Here is a 21,060-nt window from a genome sequence, read left to right on the forward strand (position 1 = left end):
TGTTGCACAAATACTTTACTTATTGTCTCTTTAGATAAGCTTGACTGCTCTGTCCCAAGCTACCGGAGGGTGTGCACAGGTTATCTTTTAGTGTGTATTTAGCTTATCCTTACTACTAGAGTGGTAGTTCCTGCCTGGCTTGGATGCATACCTCAGCCAACCAAGAATCCCATTATTTACATTGGTGATCAGCAGAGAGGAAAGGATCTTGTTTGTGCAACATCATAGAGTAACTCATTGTTCACTACAATTCTGCACTGAGTCCACTTCAATTTTCCCTGTGTAGACTTTGTGATTATTTCCTGCTAGACCGTGTCCCAAACTGGAGGTGTAGTACCTGCACCTGCAGCAACTGATTTTGAGATGGATAAGTTAGACTCCTAACATGGGATCCAGCCAAAGGTTTTCCTTAAGGGATTTCAGATTCCTATTAAGGTACTTACCAGGTAGGTGGAGTTCCAGAAAGCATTGAGAGCCTGGGCCGATACTCAGATTGCAGGTTCTGACCACCTAGGGCAGAAGGAGCTGGAAATCATAGATAAGGAGGATAACCTGAGTGTAGATTCCAATATGGGTTTACCACTTCTTGGGGACAGGGTCAACGACCTGCAGGAAGCAATATTGGTTCCACCAGCCAGGAGCAGTGCCTCTCCCAGACACCTGTCACTAGAGGAGCTGGTGGACAGGAGGGAAGAAAGGAAGCTGAGACTAGATCTCGCTAAGTTGAAGTAACAGCAGAAACTTGCAGTGGCTGAGAAAAAGCAGGCCTAGAAGAGAAGAGACTAACCATGGAGGAAATAAAGATGTCCCATGAGCTAAGTCTCAGAGCGCTGCCCATTAAAGCAATACATGTGGGGTCCAGCAACAGTAATGGTGGCAGCATACCTGCAGTGCCGTCACATGAGTCAAAATACGGAGTACCCAAGGAGTTGGTGCCTAGTTATGTGGTGGGGGATGACCCGGGCAATTGGTTTGCAAGCTAAGAGGTGGCTTTAAAAGTGAACAAGGTCCCACATGAGTTTTGAGGTGGTAGTTTATGGAGGAACATGCCCACAGTGGGTAGGGAAACTCTTCTTACACTGGAGGTGGGTACCAGACATGCTACACTGCAATGAAGACCATTTTGACCAGCAAGTTTGGTCTGACACCTGAAAAGTACAGACAACAGTTTAAGGCCAGTCACAAACTATCCACACAAAGCTGTGTTGATCCCTTAAACCATTCTGGTAAGGCACTGAAAGGTTTGGTGAGGGGCTGCACAATAAACAATTACAAAAGATTTTGAAGGAGCACATGCTTGATATTTGTTGTACAGACATGCGCGAACACCTATTGGACAGTAAGCTTTCTGAACCTAGGAATAGGCAGAGCTGACTTTTGGAGCCAGTATATTTGGCACCTGAAGCAGAAGGTGACTGGCTCTGAACACTGGGCTAAATGTGACAATGGCAGGTCGTATGGGTCCCTGAGAAAATAGAGAGCAATGATATGAGATGGTTTCTGACTAAGCTATTCCCTCACCTTTTGGGTATATATATTACTCCTGTATTTAAAAGAATTAGAGGAGGGTCTAAGGGAATTTTAACGACTTGCAAGGATTACATCCCCAATTATGTACTTTCTGCCAACAAAGAAATCCTTGGGTCTGAAGGTAACTCAACTACCATGTAAAGTGACACGCAAAATAACACAGGAGAACCTGTGGGATGATCCCTTTCAGGACGAAATCCCTCACCCACCATAGGTGGCATGCTTCATCATTTAGGTTTCTCCTTTCGGTGACTATTCCTGGTCCCACCAAGGTCTGCAACTCCCTCACTGAGAGGAAGGTGCTCTGGGATGTTTCTGTATTCCAGCACTAGTGAGGATATACTGAATCCAATAGATGAAGGAGAAAGGTAAGTTGGGTGAGGGCGCAGCGCAACTAAGAATAAACTGTGAAGGAGGTGATCTTAAAACTAACTAGCAGAAACAAATGGGGAACCTTTAATAACTTATTCTCGCTGTCAGGATTAAAAACAGTGCACCTGCAGAATGGATTTAAAACTGCATGTGTATGACGAAAGGGTTTATATGTTTTAGCCAGGGTGACCCATCCGGTGTCAAGGCATTCGTCAGGACCTAAAATGGGTGCTGCTGCTAGAAAGAAGTGAAATCGTGCAAGATAATACAGATAACTTAGTTCAAGTATCAAACCAGTAATCCTGCTATTCTCAGGTCCAAATTATTACTGGCCGTGCCTATATATAGATTTATATAGTTACTAAGCTAGGGCTTGGCACCAAAGTGGTCAGTGTAGAGCCAAAATATGCCCAGAATGAGAACAAAATCTGTTAGAGCTGATTGAGGAACAACACATGTGATCTTGGGAGGAGAATGGACAAGACAGGGTTGCCTGCTGGGGTCAATAACAGAGGTGGGGTGATGCCGAGAAATGTTATGGAGGATCACAGGCTCCTAGACATTTGGCGTCTCCTGCACCCCTCTGAAAGGGAGAGCTCCAAGCAACAAATGTGTGTGAAACCAAAAATCGAGGTTAGATTACCACTTGATCTTCCAACTGGTAACACATTTGGTGTTAGAATGTGATATCCAAGAGGGTTCTCTTTTAGATCATGTGCCTGTCCACCTGCAAATCAACTGGAACCTGAATAAACAAATAAGGTAGACCTAGTACCTTAATGTTTCACTCTACAAAATTGCAACTGGAAAAGTCAAACTCAAGTGCCATATTGCAACATTCTTAGAAGCCAAAAAAGGTTCAGCACAAATTCTATGGACAGCATTTAAAGCTACAATATGTGGGCAGGTCTTCTTAGACTTCACACTGGCCAAAAGCCAAAGGGTGAAACAGCAAACATAACTAGAAAAATACATTACTGTTGTCAGCTAAGTATACCCCAAACCCAACTGATTTGAACCGATGGAACCTATAATGGGGAAAAATTAATCCACATAGTTTATACGCTCCAAGGTAGAGTATATGCTTAAAGCCCGCCACCATGAGTATGGTGGAAAGGAAGCTGGCTACTGGCTAGGCAACTCAGGTAGAGAGATGCAATGGTTGCCATTCCTACAGTTCATGATGGCATAGGTCGTTTGGTCAGGAGGTCGCAGGAGATTTCTATGACCTTTCACAATTATTACTAAGGACTCTACAGTTCTGAATTGATGGCAGACAGGGTGCTTGAAGACAGGTTCTTCTGCCGCCTGACACCTCCACACTTCCACAACTCAATAAGGAAGGTAGGGTGCTTTAGAAAGGTGAAATCGACAATGATGAAATAGCTCAGGCAGTTTCAGATCTTTTGTATAACAAGGCCCTAGGGCAGGAAGGCTTCCAAGGAAAATTCTACAGTGGGTCAAGGAACAGGCAATGCAAATAATACATGAAGTCTATAAGGAAGTAGAAGATACAGGTAGTATAGCATTTCCTTGCAATTGGACATTGATTGCTGTTCTCCCAAAACCCAGGAAAGACTTTTGCGATGGAGCAGCTATCTTGGCGGAACAACAACATTAAGCTCCTCGTGGGGGTTTTGGCAACACAACTTAGGACAGATTTTTCTGATCTTATCCATTCTATGTATATAGGATTTGTACCTGGTAGAACATACAGTAACCATATGCCAGTTTGGCCCAGCTCCAAGGATTCCAAGGAAGAAACGTTAGCCCTCTCACTTGGGACCAGGATTTACTGGGAATGCATGTTTCCGACAGAGACTGGGTCTATGTTATGTAATGTTAAGGTAATTTGTAAAGCGCACTATTACCCGCGAAGGTATCCTGGTCTAGGTGATGACTTTCTTGCCAAAGTCAAATGGTTGTATGAAGCCCTCACCACTTAGGTCAACTGCAGTGTTTCCTTGGTAAGTCCTTTTCCAAGTGATAGGGGGAGTGTCAGGGCTATCCCTTTTCAGTTGTTCTATTTCTGCTAGCCATGAAACTCCTAGTGAGGGCTATCTGCCAATCACCTGCAATGACATGCTATGCAGAAAGTAGGGGTCCCCATGCCAGCAGGCCTTACTTTATCTTACTATACACAGATGACATACTATTCACACTTACTGATGCAGCTCCATCTTGACGTCACTCCTGGTGAAAGTTTTAGACATATCGGTCTATAAAGTCAACTGGGACAAGATTAGGACTTACCCATGTCCTGTGTCACAACAAAGGCTTTTATAGAGGACTACAGGGTGCAATGGAAACCCAAAAGGCTTAAATACTTGGAGGTATACGTCAACAGGGGCCTGGAAAGAATGATCCTGGATCATTTAGATCCACTCATAGACAAAACCAACACAGATTATGAGAAGTGGTTACAGCTGAATCTGTTGCTATGAGACAGAATCCAGGTGGTGGTTCCTCGCTTCACATATGTATGGGTATATTGCCAATGGCAGTCAATACCTCGCTCTTGCATTCCATAGATAAAGGGGCTAAGGGTATCATGGGGAAGCATGAAGCCAAATCTGAAGATCATCAAACTAGTAGCCCATAGGGAATGTGGTGTTATAAGTCAGCCCTGTGTTGAACAATAATATACAGTGCTCCAACTATCACAACTGGTGTATATGTGGCCGAAGAGAAAGGATAGCCAATTTTGAGTCCGAATTGAATAGGAACACCCATATAGGAGACCAGGCCGCCAGCTGCAGTGCAATTATAATATGGTGGCATCATTGACAAAGAACCTCATGGTCCAAACAATGGTGAAAACCTGGATGCATTTGCACAAACTACTGAATAGTGATATCCAATCACACAGCTGAGCACGCCTGTGGAATAATGGCAGTATTTATGTGGAGAGGAGCCTGTGTGTTGGGTAGCATTAAGGGGCATAACTACCAGGGGTGTAGCCAGTGCAATGCAGCATGGGTCAGAGGGCAAAGTGGCCTATCTAGCCATTTTACAAGCTCGCTGAAAATGTAATTACGAGTGCCTCTCTGGGTACTTGTTTTATGTTTGTCTTCCTCAATGCCATGGGGAAAGGCATGGAGGTCAGAAGCATTGCTCATCCAGGTAGAGATTTTAGGAGGGGATGAATGCTTTCCTGCAGATGAATCAAAGGTTCTTTCAGCTTGTTGAGTGTCATGATCTGACCTGCTTTGGAATTTGATGATTGCAGCATCTGGCATCCAATGACAAACCAGAACAGCTACAGCTCATAAGTGCACACTTAATTGTGTGAGATAGGTAGCAGAAAACGATGTCCTAAAACAGCCCATATCTGAATTGTTCCAGAATCTAGTTCCAGGCCTGAAAGTCAAGGATTTCGTATAATTCTGTAGCCCAGTGCCCAGTTTAAAACCACTCTTTGGGGCCTAAGTGAGTCCCTTTTGCCAGGAACCAAGCCATTGCTGGCGTAAACACAAACCCTCTGTTCAGTAGCAGGGCTGCCTCTGGCGTGTCCGCAGAGGATTTGCATTTACGCCAGCAAAGACTTGGTTTCTGGCAAGAGGGACTCACTTAGCCCCCAAAGAGTGGTTTTACTATACCACATCGTCATTCTTCATGATGGATTTATAACTTATACACACAAGATCCACACTTAAGAAACAACTGTTGCCCTATACTGTGCAAATATCACTTGAGAACTAGAACCCGTTCTGGGTCAGAAATACAACCAGAACTGAGGATGCATACAAAGAGATTAGAGCTCTAAGGATATGCTGCACACAACAATTTAGCGCAACAAAACACGTGTTGGCTAAGGAGCTCGAGATTAAACTGAAGTGACTGTTTCAAGGTAGGGACAAGAGTGTTTTTTATTATTGTCAATGATACATAATATATACTGTTGTCGTGTGCAATGGACTGTTGTCTTGGTATATCAGTGCCGAGGTGGAAGCTGGCTCCCTGGCTGCCACGGGGGAGGCGAGGTGTCGTGTATGCGAGGAGGGGATGTGCTGAGTCCAGGACAGGGAAAGTTGGTTGGGTCTGCAGTGTGGCACCGGTTCCGGTGAGGCAATGTACAGTCGAAGAGTTTGTGGAGTCACCCTTGTTGGTTATTAGCTCCGCGATAATGGAATGCAGGAACTGCTGGTGACTACGTTGGTGCGTGTGCTGGCATCAGGAAGGCCAATAATTGCAAGAGACGAAGGGCATTGGAGCTGCGGTGCTGGCAGGGTGGTGTGTTGTGCTCTTCACGATTTGTGCCCATGGCCTCGGTGCAGGTTGCGGCAACTCTGAGGGAATCAGAGTTGTTTTTCTTGCTTTCTTTAAGTTTCTACCAGCTCTCAACAGTTGAAACAACCTCCAGAGGCCCAAAACTGGAATAGGCACCCGCTGGCAGGTCAGAACGTCCAACAGTGGAGATCAGGGGAGCTGGTGGTGTCCCTGCGACTCCAGAATTGGAGGCCAGCACATAAAAGCTCTTGGAGATTCTTCTTCAAGTAGGTTTCTCAGAAAAGTTCCAGACATTGCCCTTTCCTTGGCAGAGGCAGCACCTACAGGCCATTCCAGCAAAGCACACAGCAAAAGGGCAGTACTCCTCCTCACAGCTCAACAGCTCTTCTCCTTGGCAAAGATTACTCTTGAGTCCAGAAGTGATCTAATTCTTTGGGGGTTAAGGTCCACTACTTATATCCCATTTTACCTTTCCTCTCTTTGTGGAAAAGGTCTCTGAGCCCAGTCCAAACCAGTTCTGTCCTCTCTAGTGCACCATCACTACAGGAGGTGGGAGACAGCATTGTGCAGAGGAGACACTGCCTATTCAGATGTAAGTGAAACTCCTCACACCACTCCAAATGCAGCCAAGGCTATTTCAGCTCAGCTCTGAATCAACCAGGAAAGGCAGGGCACACTTAAAACCCCCAGTGGCTGTCTGCAGTGAATGCACATCCTCAGCCCCTGTCACTCAAAAACCAGTCAATACATAAACTAGCAGAGGCGCACAGAATGGTTAAATAAGCAAATGGCTACTTTCTAAAAGTTTTAATTTTCAAACGCACAATTTAAAAACCATCTCCCTAAATGATGCGTTATTAAATTCTGAGTTCTGCGAGCCTCGAGGCGAGGTGTCGTGTATGCGAGGAGGGGATGTGGCGAGTCCAGGACAGGGAAAGTTGGTTGGGTCTGCAGTGTGGCATCGGTTCCGGTGAGGCAATGCACAGTCGAAGAGTTTGTGGCGTCACCCTAGTTGGTTATTGGCTCCGCGATAATGGAATGGAGGCCCTGCTGGTGACTACATTGGTGCGAGTGCTGGCATCAGGATGGCCAATAATTGCAAGTGACGAAGGGCATTGGAGCTGCGGTGCCGGCAGGGTGGTGCGTTGTGCTCTTCACGATTTGTACCCATGGCCTCGGTGCAGGTTGCCGCATCTCTGAGGGTATCAGAGTTGTTTTACTTGCTTTTTTTATGTTTCTCGCAGCTCCCACCAGTTGCAACCATCTCCAGATGCCCAAAACTGGAATAGGCACCGGCTGGCAGGTCAGAAGGCCCAACAGTGGAGTTCAGGGGAGCTGGTGGTGAAGTCTTTGTGTCCCTGCGACTCCAGATTAGGAGGCAGCACATAAAAGCTCTTGGAGACACTTAAAACCCCCTGTGGCTGTCTGAAGTGAATGCACATCCTCAGCCCCTGTCACTAAAAAAACAGTCAATACATAAACTAGCAGAGGCGCACAGAATGGTTAAATGGCTACTTTCTAAAAGTTTTCATTTTCAAATGCACAATTTAAAAACCATCTCCCTAAAAGAATTTGTTATTAAATTCTGAGTTCTGCGAGCCTAAACTCCATTTATCTATCTTGTCCAGATGGAAAGATATACCTGGAAGACGTTACAAAGTAACTCCCATGTTGGCCTATTGGACAGAGAGTCTTTCAATAGTGAAAAAGGAAATACACAGTATTTCCCTATCGGGACTTGTCACACACCAGAACACGTTCTACCTCTTCCATACACTGCACCCTGCTCATGGGTAAACTTTAGGCCTACCTAAGGGGTGACTTGCATGTAAGAAAAGTGAAGGCTAGGGCCTGGAAAGTGGGTGCTCTTGCCAGGTGGACATGGCAGTTTAAAACTACGTGTGCAGACACTGCAGTGGTAGTTCTGAGATACCTTTACATGGCTACTCATGAGGGTGGCAGATCAGTGCTTCAGGCCCATGGGTAGCATTTGATTCACAGGCCCTGGCGCTCTCAGTACACTTTACTAGGGATGTACTAGTAAATCAAATATGCCAATCATGGATAACAAATTATAATCATAATTTCCACAGAGAGCATATGCACTTTAGCACTGATTAGCAGCAATAAAATGCCCAGAGTTCTAAAGCCAACAAAAAGAAGTCAGGAAAAATAGGAAGAAGAAGCAAAATGTTTCAGGATAACCCTGCAAAAAGGTCCATTTCTAACAGAGCATATATGAAGGCAAAGACTGACCCTCTCTGTTGAAGAACAGTTATTCAAATTAGATAGTTTTCAACATATGCAACGTTACTGCATCAAAAAAGGGGTTAGGGAAAAAGAACTGGGGTGTTTTCAAATATAATAAAGCTCTTGCTACAAAGAAAAGTGTGTAATGTAATTTTCTTTTCTTTACAATTAACACAAAGTGTAGCTGCCCAAATGAAATTAAGTATATTACATTTACATAAAATATGAAAAATCACATAATGACAAGAAAATGAAAAATGTGTTTAATCAATTAAACATAAACGGGAAATCACTGCTAGCAAAGGTCCGATATGGTCACAAACATATCATCTGACAGAAATAATATGTCCCAAATTGTGTTTACAAAAAATATTGTCCCTGTGGAGTACATGATATTTGTGTCAGAAAATATTTTTTCTGAAAATATTCTAACATGCAACAACAGCTTGGTGGACGAAACACATTGTGCATACACTCTTGGCTTTTTCTCATTTAAGGTATTAATGCAACGAATATTCAGTGCTAATGCTTTTAATTAATGTACATTTTTGCTCTGTAGTGCATAAGCCAACATATAATTTTTCTAACATCATCACACCTCTTTCTGAAAGGTTCTGGGAGTTTCCTGCTCGTTGGCTTGTTTTGGCAAGACATTTCAAGGCGGTTTTGCTTTCTTTAGATGTTAGACCTGCCATTACTACTTGGCACCTTCTGATACATCTTTGGGCTGAAGATGCTGGTATTATTCACGTGTGCCTTACTGGAAGGTCTGTTGCACAATTAAAGAAAAAGGAATTGACTATACACAGAACACCACGTAGCTGCCTTCCATGACCGCTAGTGATAGAAGCTAGGACCGACAAAGAAGCCTGCTACTTCCTAGGAAGAGGAAGACTGTCATGAGTGATGAGAGCCAACCAAAACAAGCGCTTAAGAACTTCTTCGAGCATGCACCATGGAGCTTCTGCCTGTGGCAAATTTCCAGGTCCTTATCTTATTGAAGGTGCAACTGACAACGGCATAGCTTAAGAAGCCTACAGACAATATACCGCTTTTATTGTTAGTTCTTCAAGAAGCAGGCTCCCTTTCAGCCTTCAGTCTTTGCCCTCATGTCTGTGGGCTGATTGCCCTATGATGTTCCTCCTGTATTTTTACCATTGAGGCCTTGCAGAGAAAGCCAAATTAGAAGGACTCAATACCAGCATTGATGATCTTAAATTGGGCGGTTAAAGGTCTTCTTGATCGTGAGTCCTTTCCATTTCCAAGCCTGTCAGTGTTCCAAAACCTGAGACTATGGCACCAGATTGAGAACAGATACAAGTGTGCTCAGTCACATTGATTTCACATCTGGCCCAAGGAACAGAAGTTCCAGTCACCTTCCACTGCAACCTTCTAGGTTGCATCTAAGTTACATCTAGTACTGTGGACCGTGCGTCCCGGAAAACGGCACAATTAAGACTGAGCCGAATGCTTGCATACTTTTTTTGTTCAGCCTGCAGGCCGATTAGGCACACAACAAAGGGCCACTTAAAAAAGTTGAACCCAGAGATGTTTGCCAGAGCTCTAGTGCAGACTCACAAATGGTCGATTTTGTGTAGGAGGATTAGATGTCTGAAATTGGCAAAAAATCATCATGTTAGTGAACTAACTTGTTTTGCTAAAATAATGAGAAATTTCAAAATTAAAGTCCGAATTTTTTCTTAAGAAGTAGGATTGTATGAACAATCCAATGGTTTCACATTATTCACTGTGTGAGCTCTAACAACGTTTCTAAACTTATAACACACTCAAAGACAAAGGGGGTTATTGAGTGGTTGGCAGAGCAGGAGCACGTGCAACTCGGTAGGGTCTCTACCCCACTACACTCGTGGTTGACCCACTCTATTTACAGTGAGGATAAGATTTTGGTTTATACCTGTGGCATAAACCTTTGACCTGACAATCCTCAGCCATTGGGCTACCAGTTCAAAATAACAATCCTCCACTCTAATTAGAGCACTGTGACTATCACTCATTTTCCCTGTCTGGAACTGCCATGTTTAGCATAGTAGTTTCCAAGCTTGGTGGTGCTGGTGGGCAAAATGCTCAGTACCTCCCTTGTGATGGGAGAATACTCCCTACACATCAGGGACACAATTGTTCTTGTTCGTTTTCATAAAACACACTCTTCCCGACCTGGCGGATGCTGTCCGCCCTGGATATACTATTCTCAGATGTGACCGACTTGAGCGCAGAGGTGGCAGTCAGGCTTTGGTGGCCCGGGGCTCTCATAGTTACACCCTCACCATGGTAGACGGGGATCCCTGCTTGCCACTGGAAGCAGCCTCTTTTAGGATTAAGCTGTCCAATAACTACAATTTTTCTGGCCTGCTAGTGTATCGCCAGCCAGGTCCCAGAATCAGGTTTACTGATGTAAAACACTGGAACCATTTGTCACCACTATTCACCTCACCATTCCAGGAGATATGAACTATCATCTCAAAAACAAACAGGGCAGTGACTCAGTACACCTCCTAGAACTCATGGCATCCTTGCGACTTGAGTAACTTGTTCAATCCCCCACCCACACCGCCGGTCATACCTTAGACAGCATTTTCACCAATAATGATAATTTAGTAATCGAAAACGTTAAGCCCCTTAGTTGGGTGGACCATTGGCTGATTGAGTTCAAAGCCTGTCCTACACTTCCCAACACTGCGAAGGAAAGGACCATCCCTAGGTACATTCACTGTAGTGGACTGAACAAGCTTTCAGCCCCCAAATGGCGGGGCTACCTTGGCCTCAGCCTGTGCCAGGAGGCACAGCCCATTCCCTCCCAGGGCGGAGGGCTTCCGCAACTGGATTATTGAAGCCCTTGACACTGCTGCCCCCTTTAAAAACTGTATCTTCAGAAGAGCCAAAAAAGTGGTGCCATGGTTCTCAGAAGAACTTAGATCCCTCAGAAGGGAGTGCCATAGACAAGAACGTAGATGGCACAAGGACCCTTGTGCTAGGGAAAAAGCCAAACAGAAATCTCTGCTACAGACGTACAAACTCACCTTCTTCCAAGCCAAATCCCACTTCCTCACCAAAAAGATCATTGCAGTAGACAATTCCAATAGCAAGCCATTCAAGGTCAGTAAGGAGATCTCTTAGCCACCAGGGACAAAGTCATTGTCCCCCTCTCAAGACTTTTGTGACAGAATACTCGCTTATTTCCAAGACAAGGTCCTTAAAATCTTTCAGAAGCTCGGTCATATGGAAATTGAAGAACCTAGTGTTGAGGAGGTCATTCTGAACCATTGAAAGTATGCTCCTTTCACTCTTAACGCCTTCCCACAGATCACTGTCAACAAACCCAGGACATCCTTATGGGCCTTAAATCTGGCTTACTGTTGGGCCCCTGTATGCCCCTCACACTCAAGCTTGTTCCCAACCTTGTTGCAGTCTTCCTGTGTAGGGTGTTAAACAACATTGTCCTATCCGGCAGCTACCTCGTAAATGGAAGGAGGCTGTTGTTACACCACTCCTCAAAAAACCCAACGCTGACCACTCAGAAGTGAAGAACTTTTGCCCCTTCTCACTTCTCCCGGCCCTGGAAAAATCTTAGAGAAATTCATCAACACTGAGTTGATAAATTACGTTGAATCTCATGAAATCTTAAGCCAGTCTGAAAAAGGCTTCTGCACCGATCACAGCACCGAGTCCGCCCTTATTGCTGCCACTGATCACATCTGCATGCAGGTAGATCAGGGTGGATCGGCAGTGCTGATTATGCATGACTTGTCGGCTGCTTTCAATAACGTTTCTCCCATACGGGTAGTTCAACGCTTGCGGGAAGTGGGAGTTTCGGGAAAGGCCTTGCAGCTTCTCCACTGCTTTATGACAGGGAGAAAGAACATCATCAGCTGCGGAGGTTTCAGAGCTAATGCTTTTAGACTACTTTTTTGGGTTCCCCAGGTCTCATCGCTATGCCCCACCATCTTTAATATTTATGTGACCACTCTGGCTGAGTTGGTGAGATCTTTTGGCTTCCAGGTGATTTGCTATGCGGACAACACAGATATAGCTCTTGGCCCAGAAAGCACACTTTTTAAAAAATGGTGTAAATCCGTTCAGTAGTTTTCGAGATATTTAAAGATGTACAGATATCGATATTTGAGAATTGTGAGATCTGATTGGCTGAGCCCTCCCGAGCACAAACATGCCTCTGATTGGCTGCCAACACTTCAAAACAGGAAGTATTGGCAGCTATCTTGTGACTTGGTACAGAGGGAGAAGGAAAAAGGTGAGGGAGACATTAAAAAAGATGAAAAGGGGGAAGGATAAAAACACCCTGTCCCCCTAGGCCTGGTCAGGGGGTCCACAGAGACCCCCAGTGCCTAAACAAGCATTTTAAAAAAAAATTCGGCCAGATTCGCGCACCCGGCGTAACTTTTGATGACATTTTTTTTTAAAAGTGCATTTTTAAAGCCCCACATGTGGGCCAAGTCCCAGGGGCATTCATGATTTATGGAGTGGCGGCCCACTTATTATTTATGTGCGCCACATGTCCTGAACTTTACTACCTGTAATCTTTATGAATAAAACATCTTGGATTACAACCTTCCTGAGTGGACCTTCATCACTACATATTTTGGATTGTGGTAGTTGCCACTGTAATTTCCGTAAATTTTCCATCTTTACGTCCTCTTGTTTGTCAGGTACCAAGGATCTGCTGGTAGCTTTAGGTTTGTCACCTCTTCGCCAGAATATGTAGTTTTGAAGGTCCAATCAGGATGGTTGTAATCCAAGATGTTTTATTCATAAAGATAAAAGGTAGTAAAGTTCAGAACATCAAGTAGATATGTTGTAGATCAGAGCCCTACCAGGAGCTGCCTGTCAGCTGCTTAGCCCATGACCAACTGTCACTTTGACTCTCTCAGTCCCAACATTCCGAGGCATCATCAGTCTCCAACATTTTAATGAGTCAGAGCACTGGCACGCTGGGCAGGGCTGGTGAACACACCTTTCAATATATAAATGCAGGATACTACACCTTCTTTCTTTGATGCTCATGTCACCTGTTTACTTTCTTGGAGGAATGATGGCTCAATAGAAATAAACAGGAGGGATAAGTTCAGCATCACTTGTAGTGCTGCTTCCCCTCTATAGGCATCATTCAACACCTGCACCTTTGGATTCTCCAAGGTTATATTTTTTCCTCTACCTGCCCAGTCCCCTAAAACAAAGCATTTCCCTTTCCCTATGTGTGTATCAAGTTGCTTTGAAACTCACACTCGCAATATTAATAACTCCAAATCAGTAGATATGTAGTGTAAACAATTTCATGGTTCCATCCACACAACTATTATTATGAATGGGGTCAGTTAAAACATGCTGATGGCTCAGGTGAATAGGCCAGGAGAACAGTTACGTGAAAGTAACTAAAACCGCTGCAAAGAGTGTAACTACATTTACCTTTTTCTTAAAGCAGTGGATAAGAATCTGTCTTGCATTTCTTTGCATAATAATGTTTTTCCAGCAGGGGTACTCCGTCCATTTGTTCGTATGCTAAAAAAGAAAAGCAAAGTTCACTTAAATATTTTATATGCACTGTGTTCACCAGGACGTTAAAGGTTGCATATACATCCAGAAAATACACTAGTTATCCTATTTACTACTCTGCTGGTGAGGGGAGGTTCCACAGACAGAGTAGGTTAAACCTATTATAATGTATCCAGAGGAGTCCAACCTTAATAATGCCAACTTGTTTTTGTAAGTAACTGGCTAGCTCAAGTCAGCAGTTCTGTTGCACGTAAATAAACAGTGGTACAGTACAATATTAAATGTAAGGGTTCTCAATGTATTAACCTCTGGAGGAAGAAGGACTGAGTCAACTTTTCAAGGATTTCAACTTGTAAACTTCAGGTGACAAAAGGAATGGGCAGTCACTTAACCCACTATGTTATTATACTTTACCAGCTGTAGGGCACGCTGCACCCCACCACTGAAAGATCTAATCCAGGACACTGACCCTTTCTGCAATAATACCGAGCCGCATCGAGCCACAAACAGTAGCATCTCTGAAAGGCCATAAATACCCAAATGATACTGGCCTCCACAAGCAACCGGGCTGAACTAAGGCTTATTTGGTAGTTCTCACTCAACCTCACTGTGGCACAATTGTGTAGTTTGTCAAGGTGTCTCCAAGTCCAGATTGACCAACTCAGGTAAAGCTAGAATCATATAATGAATAATTGTGAGTGACAGGGGCGCCACGCATTTGCTGCCCTGTGACGCATTGCATTAAAGTTCGTCCTATGGCCAGTGCATCTTTGCACCACAGGCACCCTATCCTATATTTGTGCCTTTTTTTTACTTTACTGTACCCCACAGCACGCCAACAATCCCATTGCTGCTAGACGCAGGTACCCGGGCAATCTGCGATCAAGCGAAACTACGCCCACTTCTGTTATGGTCCAGAATCTGGAATGTGCAGGAATTAAGAAGTTATGCAGAAGCTTTGAATGACATTATGTCACTACCGGGTTCACATAAGATCATCTGGCTTAGGGAGGTCAAAAAGCTGCTCCACAAACTAGGCTTAGGAGAGGCTTGGGCCAATAAATCGGCACCCCCGAAACAGCAGCTAAAGAAGGCTTATTGGGCATGGGTAGACAATGAGAGGGTCCGAAGCACAAATCATTGTAAATCTGTAGTTCTGTTTCTGTCGGTCAAAGAGTCACCGTTAAGGGAACCCTATTTAGACACCATTCAGAGCTCATGGGACAGATCACTGTACATTAAGTTTAGGGTGGGGGTGCTTCCATTATGTGAGTTCACGTCCACTTGGAGACCGCCCGCTCAAACCGTACCTTATTGCCCCTTTTGTGACCTAAGGGTAGAGTCTGTGTCCCACATGTTGTTCGAGTGTAGTGTCTATGTAGCCCCGAGACGTAGGTGGTTGAAGCCCCTTTGCAGGTGTCTGGGAACCCGTTCTCACTTGGAAGCCTTGCGTATCTTACGTACAGATGCTAGACCCTTCTTTTCCACTTGTATGGCAAAATTCTTGGGCTGGGCCTGGCGTCTAAGAACTGCAAGAAAACTGTTAATCCAGTGACCGAGCACCCCCACCCAATATGCTGTCTTGGACATGAAATGTTTTTACTCTGATGATTGTTGCTAAAATTGTTTTTTAAAGATGTAAGAAATGCTTTTATGATATGTTTTTATCGAATAAAGCTATTACTACTACTTTACTGTGAGGTGGCAGAACAGTGACAATGACACGGTCTGAAAGTGCTTGGAGATGTGCCTCTTTCGGTTACGCATCCCTTGCCCTCTTGTGTCTCATTCCTTAGAGGAGACAAAGTTCTCCTGTGGTACACTGGATGCATGACCCTTGGGAGAAATGGGAGTAACCTCTTACCTCAGTGAGCAGGACTTCACATTTTACCACTAATGCACCCAACCCACCTTAACTCCTGGCCCATTGTAAGCCCCCAAAACTTAGTGTTGAAGCCAAGTGCAAGATCTCCTTCAACATGATTCATTGTTTAGATGGAATTAATATGATCTTATTGAATAGAAATTAAACTTCACTCACAATATTTGTTTACTCACACTGATAATATGTTTATCTTTAAATGCCTTAATAAAGAGAAAATGGAAAACAATCTCGATTTCAAAACCTTTTATGTGCATTAAAATTGATGTCCTTAACAGTTATCCTATTCAAATCAATTCAAAATATGTTTATTCGATTTTATGGATAAAATCGTAAAAGAACATAAAACAGTAAATAAATACAGTACACTGCATCTTAAGCAAATAAGCAGAATTAAGCAATCGCTGAGAAAATAAATAATCCCGCTACTGTCATCACATCTGTGGAAGAAAGCAAAAAGAGCTCTTTAAAGTGCGTTAGATACAATTGAATAAAATGCATTAGTCACTAAAACATAGCCCCTCTACAAATTTTAAACTACAATTTCCACAGCTAACCAAATAATACATCCTAACCATTCACTGATTTCCTATTTTTGATTGACAGTTTAAAAAATCAACTCACGCTATAACCAACAGATGGAGTATCTAGCAGCTATAAATATAAAAGGGTGTCAGAAGTTGAACATTTATGGAAAGCAATTGTTTTCAAAATATGTGTAAGGCAACTTACAAAAAAATCTATAAAATTGGCAAAAAAACATAAAATGCATCAATGACTGCTCTGCTGATCCATCGGAGGGGAAGGCCGGCAATTGGGTTCACCAGGGCTTTGAAACAACAGGGAAACGCAATAGGCTCCAAACTATGCTGGCCCTAAATCTAAAAAAGAGTGGCCTTTCCCATCATGAGAGTTCTAGATGCAGGTAAAATGCCAATTCCCCTGAAGCCAAAAAATATAATAATCAGGTGAATGGCACTTATTTTAAACACTCTCCGTTCTTAGTGAGCTGCAAACCTCAGCATGACGAAACTAAACTAGCCAATTATTGTTTTTTTTTTAATTTGTAGGGGTTGTAAACATTTCATGGAGCCCAATGCCTGACAACACCTTGTGAATATATTTCTGCCAGGGTATAGATTGGCAGTTATCAAGACTGGGACAACCTCCATATTAAAGCTTGGTTCCGGGCTGGACCATACTTTGACCCACAACAATAGCGGAGTAAGCTTGACTGCCTCAGACATACTGTTCGTTAAGCTCAGAGTGCAGAGTAAAATTTCCATCTAGTTGTTTGGAGATTTAGGTGTCATCTGCATATCCGATTTCCCTCCACTTGTATAGGAGAAAGATTATGGAACCCTACCTGGATGTCCCTAACAGTTATCCATTGCAACAGCTTTAAGGGCTGACAAAGCTATCGCCCGACCCATTGTGTTTGACGAAAACAGAGTGGGCTTTGGGTCCATTGGCTGTCTTGCTTCTGCCCCCTGGCTTGGGACATTGTCAATGACATCTTAGTTCCAGTGAAATTCAAGGAGGATATGCCATATCTAAAAAAACATGTATTCACCTGCCCTATCAGCTCGGCACTGTTTTTAGAAGTTAGATACTGTAATTGTAGATTGACTCCTCTCTGCAGTTCAGAAGTGGAGTCATCAGAGTTTTTATTAAACTTCAGGTTCCCCATTTGTAGTCTCAGATGGGTAATATATTCCCTAATATTTCACACGAACACAATTAGAGAACATAGCAGGCGAAAAAAGACTGTCAGACATTGCCTAAGTTTTATTTATGTTTATTAATCAGCAAGAACACAAACAAGCTGTGCCATAAAGAATCTTTAGGATTGTGCGCAAGCGTTTGCTGTGTCTGGTGGATCATCTTTCCAGAAAGCACCATTTGAAACTCGCGATCGGTCACCAAGAGATGGAGATATGGGTCAACCTAGGCATGGTAACTACATGTTTTCAAGGAAGAAACAAGCATGGTAGAATGTATGGTGTGAAGAGCAAAACATTCTGCATGTAACCAATGATTGCATGAAGTACGACCTAAATAAGAGTATAAGTGCTCTGTAATATTGTTCAGGTGATGATTGTAAATAAACCTATTTTGTGCACAAAAAAGCTACCTACAAAATGAAAAAAAAGTGTTTCCTTTAAAACGTAACACCTGACAAACGGTTTAGGTCATTATGGTAACTTTCTTGATTATATAATTAAGGTAAGTCTTGCTTTCCTATTTTAGTACTGGCTATGTGTTGCCTGCATCCTTTAGACAATCCATTTACAGACAGAGGCAAAGAGCATAACATTTCCAAGCATCTATTTGCATAAATGCTGGTCTGTTAGCATTCCACCCTGAGGTAGGGACTTCAAAAGAGTGACAGCCCTTTGTATAGATACCACCTGCAGAAGCGGGTTCAAATGTATGAGGTGAATTCAGACGTTTGTGAACATAACATCTTTCTTTGTGTGATACTTTAAAATACATAGTGAACAAATAAAATGTGAATCCTAATTTTGCTCTCAAATATACATGCAAAAAAGCAGTGGAAGAAAGGTTTTGAGGGCGGAGAACATATTTGTATGCAGGGCATGTGGTGTGTAAAAGTCAAACATATTCCATTCTCTATCCATTTCATATGTTTTATTTATTTGCAGGGTTTACAGCGCATTAACATTGCAGACCTGTATAGGAAAAGTTGTACTCGGTTATTGTTGCTTCTTGTAACGCAGAAGATGAAGTAGGTCTGTGCGCGGAAAGATATAAATTCAAGTTCTATCATGCATTGTCACGCAATCACTCCACTGGAGTTTAAGCCACTGTCCTAATCTGTGGCCAGTTTTTCCTGTGCATTTTCATGATAATAGTAATAATAATTTGTTTTTATATTGCAGTCTGCCTTCTGCAAGGGCTGTGCAAGATTTCTTACTGCAATTAATGTGCATGTTTTTGTTTGTACACCTTGAAGTATTGAACATACTACAATATATGGTCACGTAAAGTAATACACTCATATTGCTTTTTCACTTTAAACATGTATTTGCCCCACACAGTTGAAGCTAAAGTGTTGTAAGGGCTGCTCCTGTTGATTTTGTTGTTATTATTAATAGTGGCAATGGAAAGATTAATAACTATTTATCCTACACTTCTGCCTGGTTTAAGTGCCGTAATTAATTAATATTACTATTACCTACATGATGATTCTTACTTCACTGATTCCGGTACAATGGAAGTCTGATTTGAGATGAATGTATTATTTGTGGCAAGTGGCAAACTCACTGAGCAATCTTGATGGTGACGAGCAAGTATCTTTGGCCCGTGAAGACACATACACTGGATGGTTAATAGCACAACTTATGCATTCGTTTTTCTGTCTTGTTAATAATACTGTAATATATGTTTATATCAGCTTTAATTTTTCATACAAATGCAGAAGCTTAGCAGGGCCGGACTGGGAACCAGAACCGGCCCTGGCAAAGTGCTCGGCCGGCCCCCCTCCCCCCCTCCGGGAGGAGAGGGGAGGGGGGAGAGGTGCGACCGCGCTCTTTGACAGGGCCGGTTTTCGGCCGTTTTTGTTACAGGGCCGTTTTTGCAGCATAACGGCCCTGTAACAAAAACGGCCCCAGGGGCCCAAAACCGGCCCCCAACCATGCGGCCCACCGGGGAATTGCCCGGTGCCCTCAACGGCCAGTCCGGGCCTGAAGCTTAGACAATGCTAATAGGTGTTGCTTCAATGTACTTGTAGAACATTGGAATGTTGAGAGCTCAATTGAAGACAATGGAGCAGCAGCGGCCAATATAAACTGGTATAGGCCTGCTACTATCAACATTTCACTGTTCTAATATACAGACTCTGCCTTCCTCTTTCCCCCACCTCTCCAAACTACACAGAGTGGGCAGAGAAAAGCGAAAGTAAGGGGCTGTGCTGCAGGGCACACCAAAGCCTTCCTCTTCCCATCCAGTCTCTGGAGCCTAGGAAGGAGGGAGCGGGAATGCTGGTCTGCATTCTTTCCTTGTGTTTCCATCCGTCCCTGATCTGATCTGCCTCACTCTTTTATCTCCTCCCATCTCTTCCTCCTTTCACTGTGCACTCTGTTTCCTCCACCGTTCTTCTATTTCCATTCCACTCTTCGCTCCACCGTACAAGCCTAGCTCCCGCCTGACAGCTTCTCATAAGAGCCGTTACAGCCAGATCCATTCCAACCCTCCCGATTCCGACGGGAGACTACCGATTTCAAGGCTAGTATCCCGAATCCTGCAAGCAGAAACCCGATACGGAGTTTTGTAAAACTGCCAAAAATAAAATGTTAATGCCTGTCAAGCAAGCTGCAATCTCCCCCTCCAAGAATTACCTCTGATATCAAAGGTTAACACTTGGTCTTAATTCTTGAGGGGGAGATTAGAGCATGTGACAGGCCTTGACATTTTATTTTTGACAGTTGTACATACTAAAAACAAAAACAGAGTTTCAAACTCTATTTTTGTTCACACCATGGGCCTCATTTATGAGGCCTTGCGTCAGTTTTGCGCTGCGGATGCGTCACTTTTTGTGACGCATCTGCGGCGTAAAACATGCGCCTTGTTGCGCCATATTTAAAAAGTGACGCATCTAGGTAGATGCGTCACTTTTTAAACCCCTGCGCCACATTATACCTGCGTCAGGTATAATGTATGCAGAGGGGGCGTTCCCCCGCAAAAAGCCTCGTAATAGTGACGCAGTGAAATCTATGAGATTTCACTGCGTCACTTTTAGGAAGCTGTTGCGTCAAAATCTTATGCCTGCCTCACAGCAGGCGTAAGACTGACGCCAGCCCTTTCACATGGGGCTTTCCCCATGTGAAAGGACGCATTGCTGGAGTTGCGTCACTTTTGTGACACACTCCAGCAATGCGTCACTTTTGCGCTTACAGATACGTCAGAAATACTGACGTATCTGTAAGTCCTTGCGACATGATGCGTCATACATTAAATATGACGCATCAGGAATGTCGCAAGGAGTGCGCAGTGAAAAGTGACGCATCGCTGTTTTCACGCAGCGATGCGTCACTTTTCATAAATGAGGCCCTATGTTTTTAAACTGTCAAAAATGTAATGGCGATTGTCACCATGCATACCAATAGGCCTGATTCAGGCAGATTGCCTCTGCTTCAGTATAAATTGGAAGGGAAAATGCATTCTCCCGAATATTTTTTTTAACTCTCCTACTTGCCTGCTCGAACATTTTGGCATGTATGTGATCTGGTTTGTTTTCGTTTCATAGA

General features: G+C 43.6%; 1 protein-coding gene across 1 annotated transcript in view; it reads right to left on the minus strand.

Moving 5' to 3' along the window:
- ST8SIA6 (ST8 alpha-N-acetyl-neuraminide alpha-2,8-sialyltransferase 6) overlaps window positions 1-13,910 on the minus strand; it is a 178,805-nt gene extending 164,895 nt beyond the window's left edge. The window contains exon 1 of the mRNA XM_086948097.1: window positions 13,822-13,910. Coding sequence (XP_086804223.1) covers window positions 13,822-13,859 — 38 coding nt within the window. The 5' untranslated portion in view covers window positions 13,860-13,910. The remainder of the gene's footprint in view (window positions 1-13,821) is intronic.
- Between the last annotated feature and the right edge of the window lie 7,150 nt (window positions 13,911-21,060).

The sequence above is a fragment of the Lissotriton vulgaris genome, unplaced genomic scaffold, assembly GCF_964263255.1.
Source record: "Lissotriton vulgaris unplaced genomic scaffold, aLisVul1.2 SCAFFOLD_826, whole genome shotgun sequence".
In the NCBI taxonomy this organism is placed as follows: Eukaryota; Metazoa; Chordata; class Amphibia; order Caudata; family Salamandridae; genus Lissotriton; species Lissotriton vulgaris.